This window comes from Pristis pectinata, chromosome 23 (genome assembly GCF_009764475.1).
Source record: "Pristis pectinata isolate sPriPec2 chromosome 23, sPriPec2.1.pri, whole genome shotgun sequence".
Lineage (NCBI taxonomy): Eukaryota > Metazoa > Chordata > Chondrichthyes > Rhinopristiformes > Pristidae > Pristis > Pristis pectinata.
The window spans coordinates 12059196-12077535 of record NC_067427.1 but is presented as its reverse complement, the minus strand read 5'-3'; the positions used below and the strand labels follow the sequence as shown (position 1 = coordinate 12077535).

The 18340-nt window shown below is 42.5% G+C and overlaps 1 protein-coding gene across 1 annotated transcript in view; it reads right to left on the bottom strand.

The window, feature by feature from the left end:
• The window catches only part of sh2d3ca (SH2 domain containing 3Ca), a 111031-nt gene that overhangs the window by 8794 nt on the left and 83897 nt on the right, over positions 1-18340 (bottom strand). Inside the window, exons 4-9 of the mRNA XM_052037197.1 lie at positions 8983-9111; positions 6177-6625; positions 5045-5169; positions 3977-4654; positions 2646-2763; positions 887-1058 (exon numbers count right to left, since the gene is read on the bottom strand). Coding sequence (XP_051893157.1) covers positions 887-1058; positions 2646-2763; positions 3977-4654; positions 5045-5169; positions 6177-6625; positions 8983-9111 — 1671 coding nt within the window. The remainder of the gene's footprint in view (positions 1-886; positions 1059-2645; positions 2764-3976; positions 4655-5044; positions 5170-6176; positions 6626-8982; positions 9112-18340) is intronic.

Here is an 18340-nt window from a genome sequence, read left to right as displayed (position 1 = left end):
ATTGCTAGAATCAAGACAACTGTCTAATGCAAGATACGGTAATGGAACAAAACAAAAATTATTTTCCAGCAAGAATAAAACCATGCTTAAGAGCAAACAATGACAAAAAAATGCAACATTTCTGAAATAACTGCCATCTTGATAATAGTCTGAAAAGCAGCAAAACACATTTACTGGATATACCTTTCTCGTATTTCCAGCTAATGGACTTTGGATCAATAATAGTATCATCAGTGATGGATGAATATATTTAATGGGACATCAACTGTAGTAGGCTTAAGCACTACTACTGATATTTTTACCCTGTGGACATTTTTAGTGTAATGATGCCAAGTATGAACAGCACAATCAATTATTTATCATGGTTCCTTGGTAGTTTTGAATGTGACTTACACCTCCCTCAAAGACAAAAGAAACAACTGGTAATGGGTGTAAGTGAAACAGAGCTACTGCCACAGATCCTGGAGAGTACCAGATTGGAACTCCCTGCTACACCCATCTGTTGAGTGTTTAACCATTCCCTTCTGTGAGGAAGCAGTGAATGAAGACTTCTTCCTTATGTGGCAGGAGGGGAAGTCAGACTGGACTCTGTGATTCCTTTTTTTTTGTACTATTTATTTATTTGTAATTTATAGTCATTTTATGTCTTTGCGCTGTACTGCTGCCACAAAACAACAAATTTCACGACATATAGGTCAATGATAATAAATCTGATTCTGAATAGGCTATGTTGACTCACGTAGCTGGGGAGAACAGAACAGTCAGGGTGTTGGGGGTTGGTCCGGGAGCAGAGATCTCACTCTACCTTTGATTACATCAATGTAGGGGAACAATGAATAAAACAAGGATAAGAAATTCACAATTACCCCCTGTTTCCAGCACTTACCTGAGGCATTTCCAAAGCTTTCATCACAGCAGCAAACCCAAACATATTTCCCATATTGCTCTTCAGTTCGGCAGCCAACTGTATAGTTTTATGAAGGAGGGCGGCTCGCTCCTCTGTGCTGCCAGTGCAGCCCAGAATGTCCACTGCCATCATGATCGACATAGTATTAAATCTATGTGATAAGAGAGAAAAGACCCAGAGTTAACACAGAAAATGCCGGGAATACTCAGTATGTTACGCATCATCCATAGAGAAAGCAAACTGACATTTCAGATCGATGACTTTTTGTCAGAACTTCCCATTGCAGAAAAGAGCAGAACATCTTCTAGACCCTGACTGTTTCACTGTAGCCTCAATCCCAGTCTAATTAGTTCAGTAAATAACACTGCCCTGAGGAACTCTCTAAGGACACTCAGAGTCCTGCCGTGGTAGATGACTGTCAAAATTCTCTCCAGCATTCGTGAAACAATTGTTTGCAGGAAAAACTAGGCAGTGACAAATAGTCTGTGAAATATCATTCACTGCCTTCAAATCCCAACCTCCTGCTTCTGAGTCCCCATTGGCCAATCTTGTTTAGGTACTTTTATTGACTTACAACCTGCCCAGATTGTTTGCAGGGTCTGCTGTTGAATCTCACATATTATTATTTATTGTTTTAAATTAATATAATGCAGCTGTGCACTAATTTTACCTGCCAGCAGGATAAATATTAATTTTCAGCACCCAGCAAGACCTGTTTAGTAAGGGCACCCCACAGTGCTGCTGCAAAGCGTTTAATAGAGTTAGCAATCCCTAGAGTCTACAGGTTCTTCAAATTAATCTTTAAAATTGCCAGCAGGTAAAATCAGATTCAACCATTGTCTTTGAAAATAGCAGGTAGTTGTAACCATCATAAAAAACCTGGAGAAGTTTGAAGTAGTTACTGCTGAATGAAGTGAAGTAGTTTTGAAGTATTGTAACTGGTGTTGTGGCCTGCTTATATACGGTAAGCTTGACAAACAGCAATAGGGTAGTGAATAAATTATCTGTTGAATGTGAGATAGATTGTAGTCAGAATGTGAGGTATAACCCCCTTGCTTTTGTTAAAATAATGAGACATGGGATCTTCAACAACTACTTTGGATAGCAACTTGGGTGATGTTTTAACTTGCATCCAAACTATGGTACATCAGAATGTAACATGTGCCCAATACTGCTCTGAGTGCCAGCCATGATGATACTCTTAGATTCTGGATTGGAATTTGAAACCACAACCCAAGGTTGCATAGGCAAGTATTACTCACAGCTGACTAAGGCATGGGCAGGAACACCAGAACTAGCCTTTACTTTCCTGTCAACCAAATAAATTTAACCTAAAAATCAACAAGTTCTCCACATGTTCCTGCTCTAGATTGCTATCTGGATGCCCCTTATTGTGGAATAACCTGTTTGCCTTCATTTTCCGTGTACCTGATGTAACAAAGCAAAGCAGAAGGCAGCACCTTTTAGGAGAGGAAGAAATTATCATAATGTTCCTTCCCTCAGGGAAAAATAAATGAAATGAAAACTTTGTTGCGCAAATGCTTGCTGCAGGAGATTGGCCATCTGAATACAGCACAAAGTTTGGCTCAAGTGCAGTGACATTATCCCAATTTTACAAACTTATGCCAGAACTTTTATGGAACTACTCCTACAAGCCACCCTGTTACAAAGTAACTGAGCTGCAATCCAGCCAAGAACACAGGACGTGGTTTGCATCACGACTCTCTGCTTCTCTCACCGTTCCAGTAAGTCGAGTCGAAGCTGGTGCCCATGGGGAAGAGTGAGTAACTCCAGCCCTGAGCTCACTCCCATCTGCTTCTGCAGTTCCTTAGAAAACAGCCAGTATCCTAGCAAACCTGTGGAGACAGGATATAAAAGAGATTAATCAACTTGCACTCTCAGCAATTACAAGGCTGCAAGTAACAAGCGTCACATTCACCCTCTGAATATCGATCTGTTTATCAATAGCATCTCCACAGTAACTCTGGTATGTGTGAAACATCAAGGTTCCCAATTAACTGTTAGGGATGTAAATTTGTCTCACAGAATTGGACAAGTTAACTATGGATATATATACCGAAAGATTTTTTAACTTAATTCTAGTTTTAAGGAACACTGTCATTAGCCAAAGAACAAGTTGAACTTGGGTGGTAGAAGAGGCTGGTGATGTGCCAACTATATTGCTTCAGATGAATAAATGTAGCAAATTAAGACCATTTTCACTTCCTCTCCTGAGCTCGCTACTTCTTGACCCAAGGACTCAGTCAGCCTCTGCCACCTTATGTAAGAGGCTGTGGTTAATATGAGAGCCATGATATATTCGACTATACATAGCATCATAATTGGGACAGGTCCTGTCCTTACCAGACATGCGGACAGCCATGCATATTCCAGAAGAGTGACTGATGGGATAACAATCATAAGTTGGAAAACAGGCTCCCTAGATCCGGTATGTTGAAATCAACAGGAGTGCTACAGCTTGCAACCTGCCTCAGATTGTCCAACAGAATAGATTGTGAGACTTTTTTAGAGCCTGATTTGCTCAGTGTTTACACTTTCACTTTTGAGCTAGAGGTTGTGGGTTCAAAGGTCCACTATGTATTTAAATACATAATCTGAGCTGGCACTCTGGTGCAGTACTGTGGGAGTGCTGCACTATTGAAGACACAGCATTTTAATGAGAACTTAAACTGGAGCTCCATCTATTCTATTAGATTGTCATAAACAATATCAAGGGGCTACGAGTCAGAAGTTCTCCCAGGCTGTGCAGCCCAACGTTCAAATATCAATACAGATTAACCTGTTCCTCCTTCCACTATTGTTTGTGGGAGCTGGCTGGTCCCAAGTGACTGCCATTTTTGAATTGATTACAATAATGACAAGACGTAATTACGAGAGAGGGCTTTGATTAATCCTGAAGATGCAAAAATACATTGTGAGAATGAAACGTTATGGCACCAAGCTGTTCAGATGGGACTTTGCGCAAGGTCTTGTTAATAAGGAAGGTCAGCCACTTCCACAACTCAGCACAAAAAATGAGAATCCGATTAAGATGAATCCACTGCAAACTGGATTTTCTCACCGTGCAGTCTACTTTTGTGATGTGTTTGGCAATAGTTTTTGCATCCTCCTCAGCCAACAGTTCCTTGACTTTCTTTAGAACAGTCATCTCAAGTGGCTTGTTCTCCAAAGGAATGAGCAGTGACTGATACCCGTTTGGCTTAAAGGAAGACACCTGTTCAATGACCGGGGCTGTGAACGAATGGCAGTGCAGCCCCTCTTCTTCTTCTGCGCAGCTGGGCATTGGACTGAGATATGTCTCCGTCTCAAGGAACCCGAAGTTCGTCTCAGACTGCCAGCTGGATATGTTAGGATTTTCCTCAACTTTCAACCTTTCCACATAGCTCTTTGCCAGCGGCTGACTTTGCTTGAGGGCAAGTTCCAACTGCTGCCTCTCCCAGTCAATTGGTGACGATGGCCGTAGCTCACAGTAGTGGCTGTGTTCTGATTCTCTACAATTCTCTGAGGCAACTCTCTGGTCTGACTGCACAGAGCCATTTGACTGGGTGGAATGTGTGCTGTTACAATGAGGTCCACTCGAAGCCTCCAGAGGCCTTTCCTTGTTGGGCTCCTGACACAGTCTGTTACCGATCGGTGGGCTAAGCTGTGGTTCACTGGACCGGCGAAGTACTGGTGACGATGGCGTCATCCTTGCTACTCGGCCTAGCTGGCTTTTGTGCTTCAAGCCTGTGGAAGATGTCACACAACATTAGGTGCAAGTATTTTATTTGTATTTCCCCCACCCCCAGCCCTGTTGCTTTTCTGTTGAAGCTGACATGTTGCTGGGCTACAGATGTAGTGCCTGAGATTGAGCCACAGCCCGGATCGAGACCCAGGTCTGAGGTTCGTAAACACTTTGCACCTTCACCTGGAAGTGATTACAAACAGGAATCCTGACTGTTATTCCTTCTCACTGGTAGAAGCAGAACACTAAAACAAATGCTCAAGAATACTTTTTAAACAGAATTGATTTTTAAATTCTAATTAATGTCTGTTTAGATCTTTGTGAAATGTTCTGGTAGTGTCAGAAGGCAAAATTTTACTTAAGGCCAGTTACAGTATTATCTCGTCACTTACTTGTGCTGTATTCTGGAGAGAGAGGGATCTCGTTCACTGGGGACATTCCGTGGCGAATGTCCTTGATTTGATCCATGCTCAGAGCAAAGTTGCGGATTGTTTCCTTGTGATGTGGTGACGGAATGCTGAAGGAAGGCAAGTAGCTGTTGAATGAAAGCTCTTTTGTATTGTCACTCACCACCTAACTGTTAAGAGGTCACAACATACTTTCTAGACGTCAAAATACTGGAGTGAATGTTCATAGAGTGGAATTTGGGTAGATGGTGAAGCCTGGTCCATTTTGAGGGCCAGACTTCATTAACATCGGGCCAACTGACTACAGATGGAGAACAGGTGTTCCTGGAGACTGCCAGGTTGCCCCTAACTGTGGCAATATTGGGCAGCAAGAATGGAGTGAGGGACCAGATATCTGGGTCTGGGTGCATGGGGCCCCAGAGCGGGAGCAACTCTGGGTGATTTTTCTCTCACTTGGCTTCCGAACTGAAGAGAAGCTCACCTTGTCAGTAAACTGATGTGGATTCCACATAACTCAAAACAAAAACGGCAATCGGAACTTAAACGGCTGCCTGGGCCCCGAACTGAAAGTTGAAGTAGGCTCACCGGCTCACTCTGGGGTCTCTCCGAGGCAGCGAAAGCCCAGGGAAACAATGCTGCCACACTAGGGTCCTCCCTACTTCCAAAAGTCAGCTTGCCAACCCAATATTGTGGAAGTTCAGACACAGCTGGCTTTCTCTCTGCCTGCTGTAAGGAGAGCGGTGAGTCATTTTCTCCATTCCCAGGGAGGGCACTGCCACCCTAGGCACACCACAAGGGAAACTCCTAAGTACAGCCCAATTTCTTGAATGCTCACCACTCCCCCCCCCCCCCCACCCCCCGTCAAATCTTGCTCCACATCTCTTCAAGGCAGAAGGATACAGCTTTTAAATGTTTGCTACAATCTCATTCAAGTGTCTCTTCTCTGGCAATGAAATAATGGGAAACAGGTGTGGGGAAATCATAACTAAGTCTGTACTCAACCAGTGCACATGCAAACACACCTTTGTAGGGACCTGGCTGTCTGATGATCTGAAACTTATTTTCAGTAGCACAGAGAAACCGGGTCCCTTTAACCCGCCAAAAGGCAAGCATTTACCTGTTGCCACAGCTGTCACTTCGGATGATCTTATCAGATGTCAGACCATCTGTCATGGTCACACTCCTCCTCTTAATGTATCCACCTTTCTGATTGGTTGAGGGATGAGCTAGCCCGTGCTTCCCAGTGGACAGCCCATAGCTGGCCTCCAGGTATCGGAGGGGAAGTGTGCGGTTGATTGGAGAATAGATGATGGCACCACTCTGCTCAGAAACAGGCTTACGGTTCCCAATGTAAAACCGGACGAGGGCGGGGATGTTGTCGAAGCTCTCCCGTTCGAACAGATACTGGATGCGGGTGAAAGCCTCGTTTGGTTTGATCATCACCTTGTTGATTTTGAAGTGGAGGGGTTCATTTCTCCACTGGCAGGTCAGCACATAATCACCGACACACGTGAGGGAATCACGGATGAGGAAATCACCATTTTTCTGCATTAGATTCTCAGAAACCTGAAAAATAAAATCTGAATTTTAAAAAGTGTCAGGAAACATCGAAACAAGATTTGTCCCCACAAGCCTGTTCATCCATTCAGTTGTATAATGGCTAAACTATTTTGTAATCCTTTCACTTTTCATAATTCCATATCTCTTTATGCTGAATTTTTCAGCTGCCCCTCTTCCTCCACACCCCCAGACACAACAGCTTTTTTGAAGAAGAGTTCCAGATTTGTAATTTCATACTGCATTTCCAACCTCACCATCACCTCATAAATCCTACTGGCCAATCCCTCAGCATCAGTTCCATTGATGGATTCTTTGTGTCACCCAGCTGTTGAAGTGAGGAGTCCCAGACTGTTTGTAGTCTGTGCTGTGCCCACTGACATTCATGGCCTGTGGCACAGATAAAATCACCCGATGTTCCTGCTCTTCATCACTGACCAGCACCTTCTCGCCAGTAGGAGTATCATCCTTCAAGTCTGCCAATTTGGTGGATAGGTAATGGAACAATACCATTTCCCATCCATCAATGTGGCTAATTTGAAGAACGGCACTCCTTTTGGGACTGCAACTGAAGCACCTGGTGAAACCAGTTAAAAAGTGATTCACCATGCTTCTGACTGCTGTACCTGACCTGCCAGTCATGTCACCAACACTGCATGCCTGAAAATAAAGACCACCATCCATTCTTCACCTCACCGAGCCAAGCACAACATTTTTAGAAGAAAAGCTGTGCAACATAAATGACAAGGTGTAGTTGAAGACACTGAGAAGCCAGAGACTGTGTATCAGACTGCCAGCTGCACCTTCCTCTCACTGTGCTGTAGTGTATATTTATGTCTCTAATGCTTACAGCAGTAAAAATGTCAAGTCTTTTTCCTGCAAACAGGAAAAGCAGAAGATATATTACAGTTGTTTCCCAGCTTTTAGATGACCATATCTCTTGATCACTCAATTCTTATTCATAGTAATACATGGGGGAGCTATCACCTTGACATTTCAATCTGTTTTCAAATCAGATTCATTTCTGGTAACTGAATGTTTGTTTTCTTTGTCAAGTACTCCCACAAACACCTTGAAACAATGACTGAATCATGGGCTTTGGTGACTGGAACTAAATTTGGAAGTGGCTACAATATAAATGTCTGAACATCAGGCACGTAACATGCACTCTTCTATCCATTGCTTTATTGGAGGTGGCAACCAATTTATTGTGGAACAGTAGCCAGAGAAATATCCATGTTAACTATTCTTACATTTTCCCAAAATACAGATGAAGACAATCATTACGTTCATTTTAAGTAATCCATCGATAAAGATGCTTAATTTTCAAATACTTTCTTAAAAGATTCTAAAGTTAACCCCAACCCTAACCCTATTCTGCTTTAAGTGGACGACCATTAAGTGTGTGAAAAAATTTTTTTATGTGAAGAAAAGCATCTCTCTTTTGTGCATGCTTTGCTGACACCTCTTGCTGAAGTTCAGCTCTGGACTTCACACAACGTGATACTGTGGATGCCTGGACACAATGTCAGTAGCCTGGTCGGAACACAAAATCCAGGCAGAGATCCTGAAGAAGATGTGAGTAAGTAAGAGAGTAAAATAGTGCACTGATTTCACATCAAGAAATTAAAATTCAAAACCTTATGACAGAATTAGAAATGGTTTTTAGCTCAGAGGTTGCTTACTCCAGTGGGCTAGTGCATAGAGCATGCCACATAAATACCCAGCATTTAACAGGCAGGTTTTCAACTGTGAGTATAAACCCATTTCCCTTGGGTACTAGCAAACAACATTAAAATACCAGGCATTTCAGAGCAAGTCATAACAAGCTTGCAAACAATCTTTAAAGAAGATAAAAATGTGTCAGTGATTGTTATAATCTAATTATTTTCTTATATTCACAGAAGCTGCTGGCTGTGCTATTTTTTGGCATCCACTCTCCCAGCCATCTCTGCTCCATAGAGGGAGCCAGAGCATTCAGTGATTGGCGGTTCTCCAAGGAACAGTGAAAAAGGAAGGTGATGATTTTTCTCTACACTAACTTTATAATATGCAACAGACACAAGACATCAAGGAAGCTTTTGGAATTTTCTATGTAGAGATTTTGAGGAACATTGTGCCCAATAAACCACAATACAATTCCATCATCTCTAGATACAACATAAGTAACACCCCTTGATATCATAGTCTTATTCATATGTAACCATAGCTATACCCTTTAATATTAGAGTTTGCAATGTATATAACACACTTGGAAATAATAGTTTCCAGTATACCCTTCATTCCAATACAAAATGTAAGGCTTATGATATCTTCCCCGCCCTTCGTTAACTAATAAACAATTTAAAGTGCCTATTTTCCATTACCTCACGTGGGATGCGTCCATGGTACCAGGCGTGACTCCGCAGGTCTGTGCTACTCAGCTTCAGCTCCTCCTCCAACTCTTTGTGCAGTTTCTCGGGGCTGGAATCCAGGATATACTTGTCCTTTGAAAACTGGAGGAAGCAAGAGAAACTAGATGTTAGTAAAATCAATAACTGGCATCTTTTGCCTGGATTTGTCTGTTGTTTTATTTTCCCCAGTGCATGCCATAATTTGGATTGGAACATGTGTTGGACTCACTAAATTCTACCAACTTGTCCTAAAGATTTCTGACTACTTCAGAGCTCCTGCACAATTACTTTGGAACCTTCAACCTGCACTGGAAATAATTGCCTAAACTGGATGGATATCATATACCACAAATGTTGAGAGATGCCTGGAACTGGATACCTCATGTATTCTAGATTTTGTGAGATTTTCTACATTAAATAAACATCAAGAACCCCAAAAGAGAAATTGCCTAAACTGGACAGACATTGTACCTCAGATGTTAAGCAATTTCCTAAATGAGACAAAACTCACATTGAGGTTCTTAAATCAGACTGACATTCGGCATTTCAGATATTCAAAAACTCCTCAAAACTGGACAGGTTTCAGGTTCCCAAATACTTATATTCAGAGTCTTAGGTGATAGTACCTTCTCATGGTAGTCACAGTTATTTTACCAGTTTTTGTTTTGGGTACCAATGCAACTGAAATTATACACTGAAGTTAGCAAATTGTGTAGTGTCAGATAAAAAAATGCTTTTAAATCTCTGCTGTTAAACACAGTACAAATTAACACAAATTAAAAATAAAACTTATTTAATGATCTTAGGTTGTCCCTAAGTGCTTCAGAGCCAATGGAGTACATTTGAACTGTATTCACCACTTTAAATTAGGAAACACAGCATCGAATGTATGCATAGGAAGCTCACACAAGCAGCAATGCAATTATGACCAAATGTCTACTTTAGTGATGTAGATTGAGGGATAAATATTGCCCAGAACATCAGGAAGAACTTTCCTATTCTTCTTTTAATGGTGTTGTCGAACTTTTATGAATCCAAGAAGAGAAAGAATATATTCATTTCCCATTTTCACCTAACCAAAGGAAAATTGGAAAAAAAAAGTGGTACAGTACACCCCTGTGTTGCAGAGGGGTTGTCTTCCAATAAAACCATCCACATTATGATCTTCCATAACGTGAATCCTTGACAAGAATGGTTTCTTTTGCACTTTGTGTTTATTTAGTTATTTTTTCACACAAATTCCATAAAAACGAATTTCTGTTACCCACCTGTAATGAAGGGGTACACTGTATGTTGTAAAACCCACCAGACGCAGTGAAACACCTACAACAGAACTACAACAAATTACTCCACCACCCCTTCCATACCTCACAGTGCCTTACAGTTACACACCTGGGATTGCCAGTCACGAAGGAATATCCTGGTGTTTCCAGGATTTGAAGATTAATCCCTGGAACAATGCTCTAAGTAACCAAGAAGAAACGATATGGGAATAAAAGAATGTGGCTTTATTTCTAAACATTTTTGTTGCCTTATGCAAGTATTAAACATATTTAAAGTAACTATTTAACTGGAAAGACTAATGGGGTCAGTTATTCATAGATTAGCAGTGGCACAGTGGTAAATGCTGCTGCCTCACAGCTCCAGAGACTTGGGTTTCAGTCCGACTCTGGGTGCTGTCGCTGTGGAGTTTGCATATTCTCCCTTTGTCCATGTGGATTTCCTCACACATCCCAAAAAAGTGCTCATCAGTTAATTGGCTACTGTAAGTTACCCCTAAGTGGCAAGTAAACAGCAAGTGAAAGAGAAAGGGCTACTGGGAAAGTGAGGAGGGGGGTAAAGGGACTGATCAGACTGCCCTGTTGGCAGCTAGCATGGACTTGAGGGGCCAAATAGATCCCTTCTGTCTCGTAATAAGAAAGAAAGAATATATCCAACTAGTGTTGGCAGTCCTCCTTGCTAGAATTCTTTTTGTGATGCCTGGTAGTTCAGGGAGAACACAATCCAGTGACTTTAGTGCAGGAGGTTAGAAGTCCCTTGGTTCTCAGCATATCTGTATTAGTCAGATACAGGAGGAGATGACAAACCTGTGGGATTATTAGCATTTATATAATGCCCTTATGTAGTTCCCATATGTCATGGTGCAAAAGGGCAGAGGGAGGTGAATATTCTCCAGTATCTGTCACACGTTTAAGCTGTTCTTTTTAAACTGGAAACTGTTTTAACCTGCAGTATCACAACTAACCAAGAAAATGCCTAAAAAAAAGCTTCCCAGTGGAAGTTATTTTCTTCTACCTCAGGAAATTAAATAGTGAAATATCTTTAGTGGGGAAAAAGTACATCAAAGTATGTCCCATGGACATTTTTCTTCAATTATTTCATCTGAATTAGCCACAGACTGTATTACGTCTATGATTGCCACCACAAAGAGAAGTTTCAAGCGGCTTTTTAAATATAGTTGGAGGTTACAGTGTAAGTGGAAACATGGTGCTTCCAACGGTGTGGTGAGGGGTGTGCTTCACAGAATGAGTGCAGTCGAGTAAACTGTTATGATGAGAGGTGTAGAATACGAGATGGGGGTGAAATGAGGACAGTGCTATATATGTGACTGAGATTTTAGCAGGTGATTCATATAAATGTGAAAGTTAAAATGTTCTTTTAATTAACTCCACCAGTGCTCATGATCATGGTGATAGCTTTTTTCCAAACCCAGTTTGCTCCTGATTTACTAGCTGACCCTGGAGGGTTTGTCTGGGTGAAATTGCTTTTGATTTCTTTGTGTTAATTTGATGTGTTCTGCTATTGTGACTGCAAATACACAGACAGCGGTGCGGATCCAGGTCAGCTGGTGATGTAATATATTTATACTCTGCTCTTCTGCTCATGATTCCCAAGGGTTACTGGTAAAAAGTAAGGTTTGAAACTGCAAGTTCCATGGAGAGGAAGACAAAACCAGAGAAATAGTGTGAAGAAGGAGGATACAGAAATGGAGAAAGACTTATTAAATGAAATGAAAGATGGATAAGACAAAGAGGACAGGGACATGGGCAAGCCAGCAGAAGAAGAGGAAAGGCAAGATGAAAGGAGGATAGGCGTGGAAATGGACCAACAAGTATTAAGGCTACATGTAGCATAAGTATAAAATCACACCAAAGCTACATTTGTAATGTCATCATGGAGTCAGGCAAAGTCATAATTCCTGGAAGGAGACAGTCAAACCAGTTCATTCCCCCTGGGCTCTTCTTACAGGCCTAACTCTAACCTGAGTTGGCACTTTCAAGGGAGGACGGGAGCTGATAGGCAAAACAGAATGGCACGGAGAAAACGGTTTAAAAATACGTTAGGTTGGTAACACTAACCCTCCAGTATAAATATCATTGCAACACATCTGGGAGTTCACAGGCAAGTGCTTCTGTGCTAAAACTAGACCCAGAACTAAACAAATCCACAAAGAAATTACAAAAGCAAAATACTGCAGGAGTGGAAAAACCAAAATAAAAATAGAAGTCTAAAATGTGGATGCTATATGACCTGCTGAGTATTTCCAGCATTTTGTGTTTTAGTTCTACCCTGGAATTAGACTGCATATATTAGAAAACATAGGATTGAAAGCAAGTCACCCACCTCAGTTTTAAAATTTTCATCCTCATATACAAATCCTTCTAAGATTTAGCCCATCTTAATAGTGTAATCTCCTCTAGCTCCAACCCTGGAGCACTTCTCCAACCCTGGCCTCTTGTGCAAAGCCATTTTCTACAACTCTCTAATGACAGTGCTTCTAATGATAACCCTTCATTCTAAGATTTGAAATTCCCTCTCTAAACACTTCTGCCTCCACCTTTCTTTCCTCATTTAAGAAGCTACTTAAAAGCTACCTCTGTGCCTAAGATCTTGGTCACTGCCCTTTAAGCTCAGTATTTTATCTGATTGCACTCGTTTGGGACATTTTATTACATTAAAAGGTACAATGTGGTTGAAAGTATCAAGTCAGGCTGATTGCTTTTATTCTTCACTAAAAACTAATCTTCCCAGCAGCCTTACTTCTGGCAGGCAGCCAACTGTGCAAGGCCAGCTTGGGGGAAGCCAATGGTATAAACATGGATTTTGAACAATTAAATGATGCCTGGTATTACCTAGGTTCTCAATGCCACAGATCTCTCCCACTTACATTGTGTGTGGCCGGAAGCTACAATACAGACACCACCACTGTAGTCACTGGTGAAACCTGCCTCAGGCCTTGTATTCTGGGAACAGGGTGGCAATAGTAATGGGCACTGACATTTTATCCTTTACCCTGCACAACATCACGTTCAAAGCCTTTTGCACAGTTGCACATGGGCAGGATTGATCGAATCTGGCAATGGGTGCAGATAAAACACATCTGGATCAGTGAACAGAAGCAACCCCGCAGTTTAACTGAAGCAGCCATGTGAAGAAAGTTTTACCGGGCATTTTACAATGTTGAGCAGCTGAATTCCAGACTTACTTTTGGCCTGTTGTATGTTTAGTGTCATACAGCGTGGAAACAGACTCTTTGGCCCACCGAGTCCACACCAAACACCAAGCACCCATTTGCACTAATCCCCACATTCCCATCAACACTCCCAGATTCTACCACTCACCTAAACACAAGGGACGATTTACAGTGGCCAGTTAACCTACCAACCTGCATGTCTTTGGGATGTGGGAGGAAACTGGAGCACTGAGAAAACACATGTAGTCACAAAGGGAATGTGCAAACTCCACACAGACAGCAATGGAAGTTAGGATTGAATCTGTGTTCCTGGAAGTGTAAAGCAGTAGCCCTACTAGCTGAGCCACTGAGCGATTTTATGAGCTGCTGCCTCACAGCTCCATTGGTTGGATATAAGAGGGGGGAATAAAAACATAGAAATTTTGTATGCTCAGCTATTCCGTAAGATCATGGCTGATCTTTTACCTCATTGCTACTATCCTGCTCTAACCCATATTCATGCCCTTGATATCCAAAAATCTATCGATCTCATCCTTGAATATACGTAGTGAGTGAGCAGACAATATAGCTCCCTTGAGCATACAATTCCAAAGATTCACTGCTCTCTGGGTGAAGGAAATCCTTCTTATCTCAGACCTGAGGTTGTATCCCCTGGTCTTGAAACCCCAGCCAGAAGAAATGTTATTCCTGAATCTACCCCGTCAAGCCATGTCATGATTTTGTATATTTCATGTCTCACTCTTTTAAACTTGAGAGTATAGAGCTAGTCTTTTAAATCTACCCAAATAGAACAAACCCCCACCCTCATCCCAGATATCAATCTGGTGAGCCTTTATAGCACTTCCTCCAGGGAGACCCAGTCCTGCACAGGTCCTCCCCAGCTTGCAAACGCCCGATTTACGTACAGCCTGATAGGTTGAGCGAGCTGGGGCTTTTCTCTTTAGAGAGAAGGAGGATGAGAGGAGACTTGATAGAGGTGTACAAGATGATAAGAGGCATAGATCAAGTGGATAGTCAGATACTTGTTCCCAGGGTGACAATGCCTAACACGAGGGGATGTAATTTTAAGGTGATTGGAGGAAGATATAAGGGGTAAGTTTTTTTACACAGAGAGTGTTGGGTGTATGAAACGCACTGCCAGCAGAGGTTGTGGGGGCAGATACATTGGGGAGATTTAAGAGACTCTTAGATAGACACATGAATGATAGAGAAATTAGGGCTATGTGGGAGGGAAGGGTTAGATAGATCTTAGAGCAGGATAAAATGTCGGCACAACATTGTGGGCCGAAGGGCCTGTACTGTGCTGTAATGTTCTATGTTCTATACCAATGGGCATTTGGGAGACGGGTGGCATGGATTTGCCGGCTGCTGTGGGGTTGCAGGCATCTTCTGCCATCTGGGAACTCAGATCACGGCCACATTTCCAACATGCAAACTGTTCCGGTTACGAACAGTTGACAGGAATGGAACCCTGCTGTAACCGGGGGAGGACCTGTACATAATACACCACTTGCCTTCCTGCTTGCTTTCTGTAACAACAATCCAATTTTCATGTACAAGGCCACCCAGGTCCCCCTGAACATCTCCCCTTTCAATCACTCACCACTTAACAAATACACTTTTTATATTTTATCTTGACATGGATGACTTCACATTTTCTCCTATTTCCTTGCCCTTTCACTTCTCAAAACCCCTGAAGCCTCAGAATCACAACACACACTGTCACCCAGCTTTGCATCATCTTTGAATCACTTGTGACACGCACAATGAGCCTGCATAACAGAACAGAACAGAACAGAACTGTGAACTTCCAGCTGCAAAACCCCCAGCCACTCTTTTGAATTGTCCTGTTTTGAAATGATCTCTGGCTGATGATATCTACTGCTGCCTCTCCAGTAACATATTTGAGCTATTTTAATATTCCTGGTGCTTTTAATTGTAAATGCTAATTAATTGTTTATCAGCTTGCCTCTGTCATTGCTCTTTACAATCAGGGGCAAGACTAAATAAGAGAACACAATGCTGATAATTACATGGCCTGGTTAATGATGTGCCGTTCAATTCAGCCATTCATTACCATATAAAACACAGCTCTAATTCATAGTTTATGGGAACATATGGGAGGTGGGACTAGAGCCTTTTAGTTAAGGGTATAGAGGAATGTTATTCCCTAATTAGAGTCCCATTTATTCCATGAAGTGCCCCTGACAACAAGCATGTTGAGATGGTGCCTGTAGAAAGAACAAACTTTTATTTGAATGGTGCCTTTCAGGACCCCAAACTCGTTACAGCCAACAAAATATTTCCCAAGTGTTGTCTCTGTTGTAAGGCAGAGAAACTGAGTACCCAATTTTCACACCATAAACTTCCATAAAAGCAGTAAGATGATAATGACCATTGTAGTGACCTAGTTGAGGGTTAACTGGGGAGGAAGAACGTTGGCTGGGTAAGTCCTCGGGGAAAGGAGGGATAGGCCAAAGGAAACAGGGAGGAAACCATATTCCTGCCTCATAACTGGCACTGCAACGGGATATCAGTCAGCTTATTTTAAATATGTGAAATCCATCTCTCCTTCATTTTGTTCTCTTTGTTCCTTTATTATTTATAGCTGCTTATTTACATTTTGCATTAATAGCTGTGCAATATTTTAAGAAACACTGAACATAAATTGCAGGGGGTGGGATGAGTGTTAAATGCTGCAAAAGCATATTATTGTGTTTGCTGCTGATTGGAATATTAATCACGTCGATTGAATGAGATGAGTTTTTATTAACACTCGGGCACCTGACGCAGGCTGGATTCATGCAGCTTGCTCCCTGCCCCTCCCCCGCCGCACGGTGCCTGAGAGGCTACAGGAAGATGAGGTAATGTCTGGCTCAACTGCATCTCCTCACAATGCGTTTCACTGCAAGCTTTCAGCGGGCAGTTTCCCGTCTCTCCTCTGCACACACCTCAGCTCCACCTTCCCCAATGCCCACCACTGCCACTAAAATGCAGCAAGACACAGAGATAATGCTCAAATAATAAGATAATGCTCAAATACTTCTTCTATAGTAAATGAGCGTGAAGCAGGATTGAGCAGAGGCATTTCATTGTATTATGGAAAATAAAGCATTTGATGGGGACCAGAAGTGGGCTCATATTTTTAGGTTTTAGTATATTTATATATATTATGCAAATATGCAGCTACGAACAGGTTTAACTGTGTGTATGTGCATGTTTGTCAATGTACACATGTGCCTGTGTCCATGTGGGTGTGTCTGTTTGAATATACATGTGTGTGAGAGAAAGAGATATGCACACAAAGCAAGACTGCCGACTGTAGCAGGAAGTTACTGTAACGCATTCGGGACATGGTGATTTGCAGCATTTACATTGCACCTACCAGTGCTGTACACAGAACGAGGGGAGCAAACCCACGTACTCAGCACATTTCATCAAGGAATGGGCATGGAATTCAACATCACTCTACAGCTGAAGGACCGCTTTGGTTTCTCAGGAATAACTGCAGTCTTGTCATGTTTTTTGCTTTAAATTACAATGTTGAAAATAATATTGCATCTAATATTTTACTGTATAATACAATGGAATGAAATGTATTGCCAGGAGCAAGTTGCAGGCTGGAAACAAATCAAAGGGGAAGGATGTTTCTTTATCATGTCATCAATTTTCCACTCCCTCATTCATTCCATCCTTCTTCATACATGAGCCTCACAGTGACTAATTATGGAAGTAAATTAAATCAGGGTTCCTTCTACAGCAGGAGGTTCCCCCACCACCTTTGCCCACCATCGCCCTGTCTTTCTAGGCAGTTCCTCTGGAACCAAGGATGACTTGTTTCCAAAGCAATAAAGAGGAAGCTCAAGGAACTCAGTGGGTCAGGCAGCATCTATTGCTAAGAAATGGACAGTCGACGTTTTGCATCATGATCCTTCATAAGTCCAGATGAAGGACCTCAACCCGAAATGTTGACTGTCCATTTCCCTCCATAGATGCTGCCTGACCAGCTGAGTTCCTGCAACTTCTTGTTTGTTGCTCCAGATTCCAGCATCTGCAGTCCCTTGTGTCTCCTGACTTGTTTCCAATATTGTTTTATGTTCTGAAGTGGCTGATGTGCATTCTTTGTGGGATCCACGAACACTGCCGCAGGTGGGGTGGGAGGTGCATAACTGGGTGGATGGCTGTGTGGTGTGGAATGCGGATACGAGCTGTTCCACCCTGTAGCCGTGGGCCTGACCATCCACTTCTCATCCATTGCATCGGCCGCACATTTAATGTCCCCCACCACTAATCATTTCCTTATAAAGTACTGAAAGGTGACCAACCACTTGGGAGTTCACCAATGCTAGACCCAGATTTCAGCATGGGTGGATGTGAGATGTTACTTAGAGCAAACCAATCAGCCTGGATAAACTTTCCATTCGGAACCTCGTTGATCCTGCCTCCGACACGTCTGCTATTTTAATTCATCCACTGCAGGATGGGAGCAGGGTTTCAAGACGTCGGCAACACAGGGTGAGGCACCAAGAATCCATGCAGTGGGAAGCAGGAGCATGGGGTGGTGGGGAGCAAGAAACTGTGGAGCAATGGTGGGGTGGGGGTGGGGGGGGGTAACCAAGTTAACTCTGGGTCATCAACAGCAAGGGGTGCATGCAGCAAGGCAACATGGGATTGGCAAGCTTGAAAGTAGATGGAGGGAGCTGGGACACCAGGGCAGCATGGACAGGGTGGGCTGGCAAGCAAAGGTATGAGGTGCATCATGAGCCTGAGGGGGGTGGGGCGCAAAGATGGAAAGGAATATGAACATGGGGGGGGGGGGCAGAGGGTCAGCATGAACATGTGGTCGAGGAGCAAGGG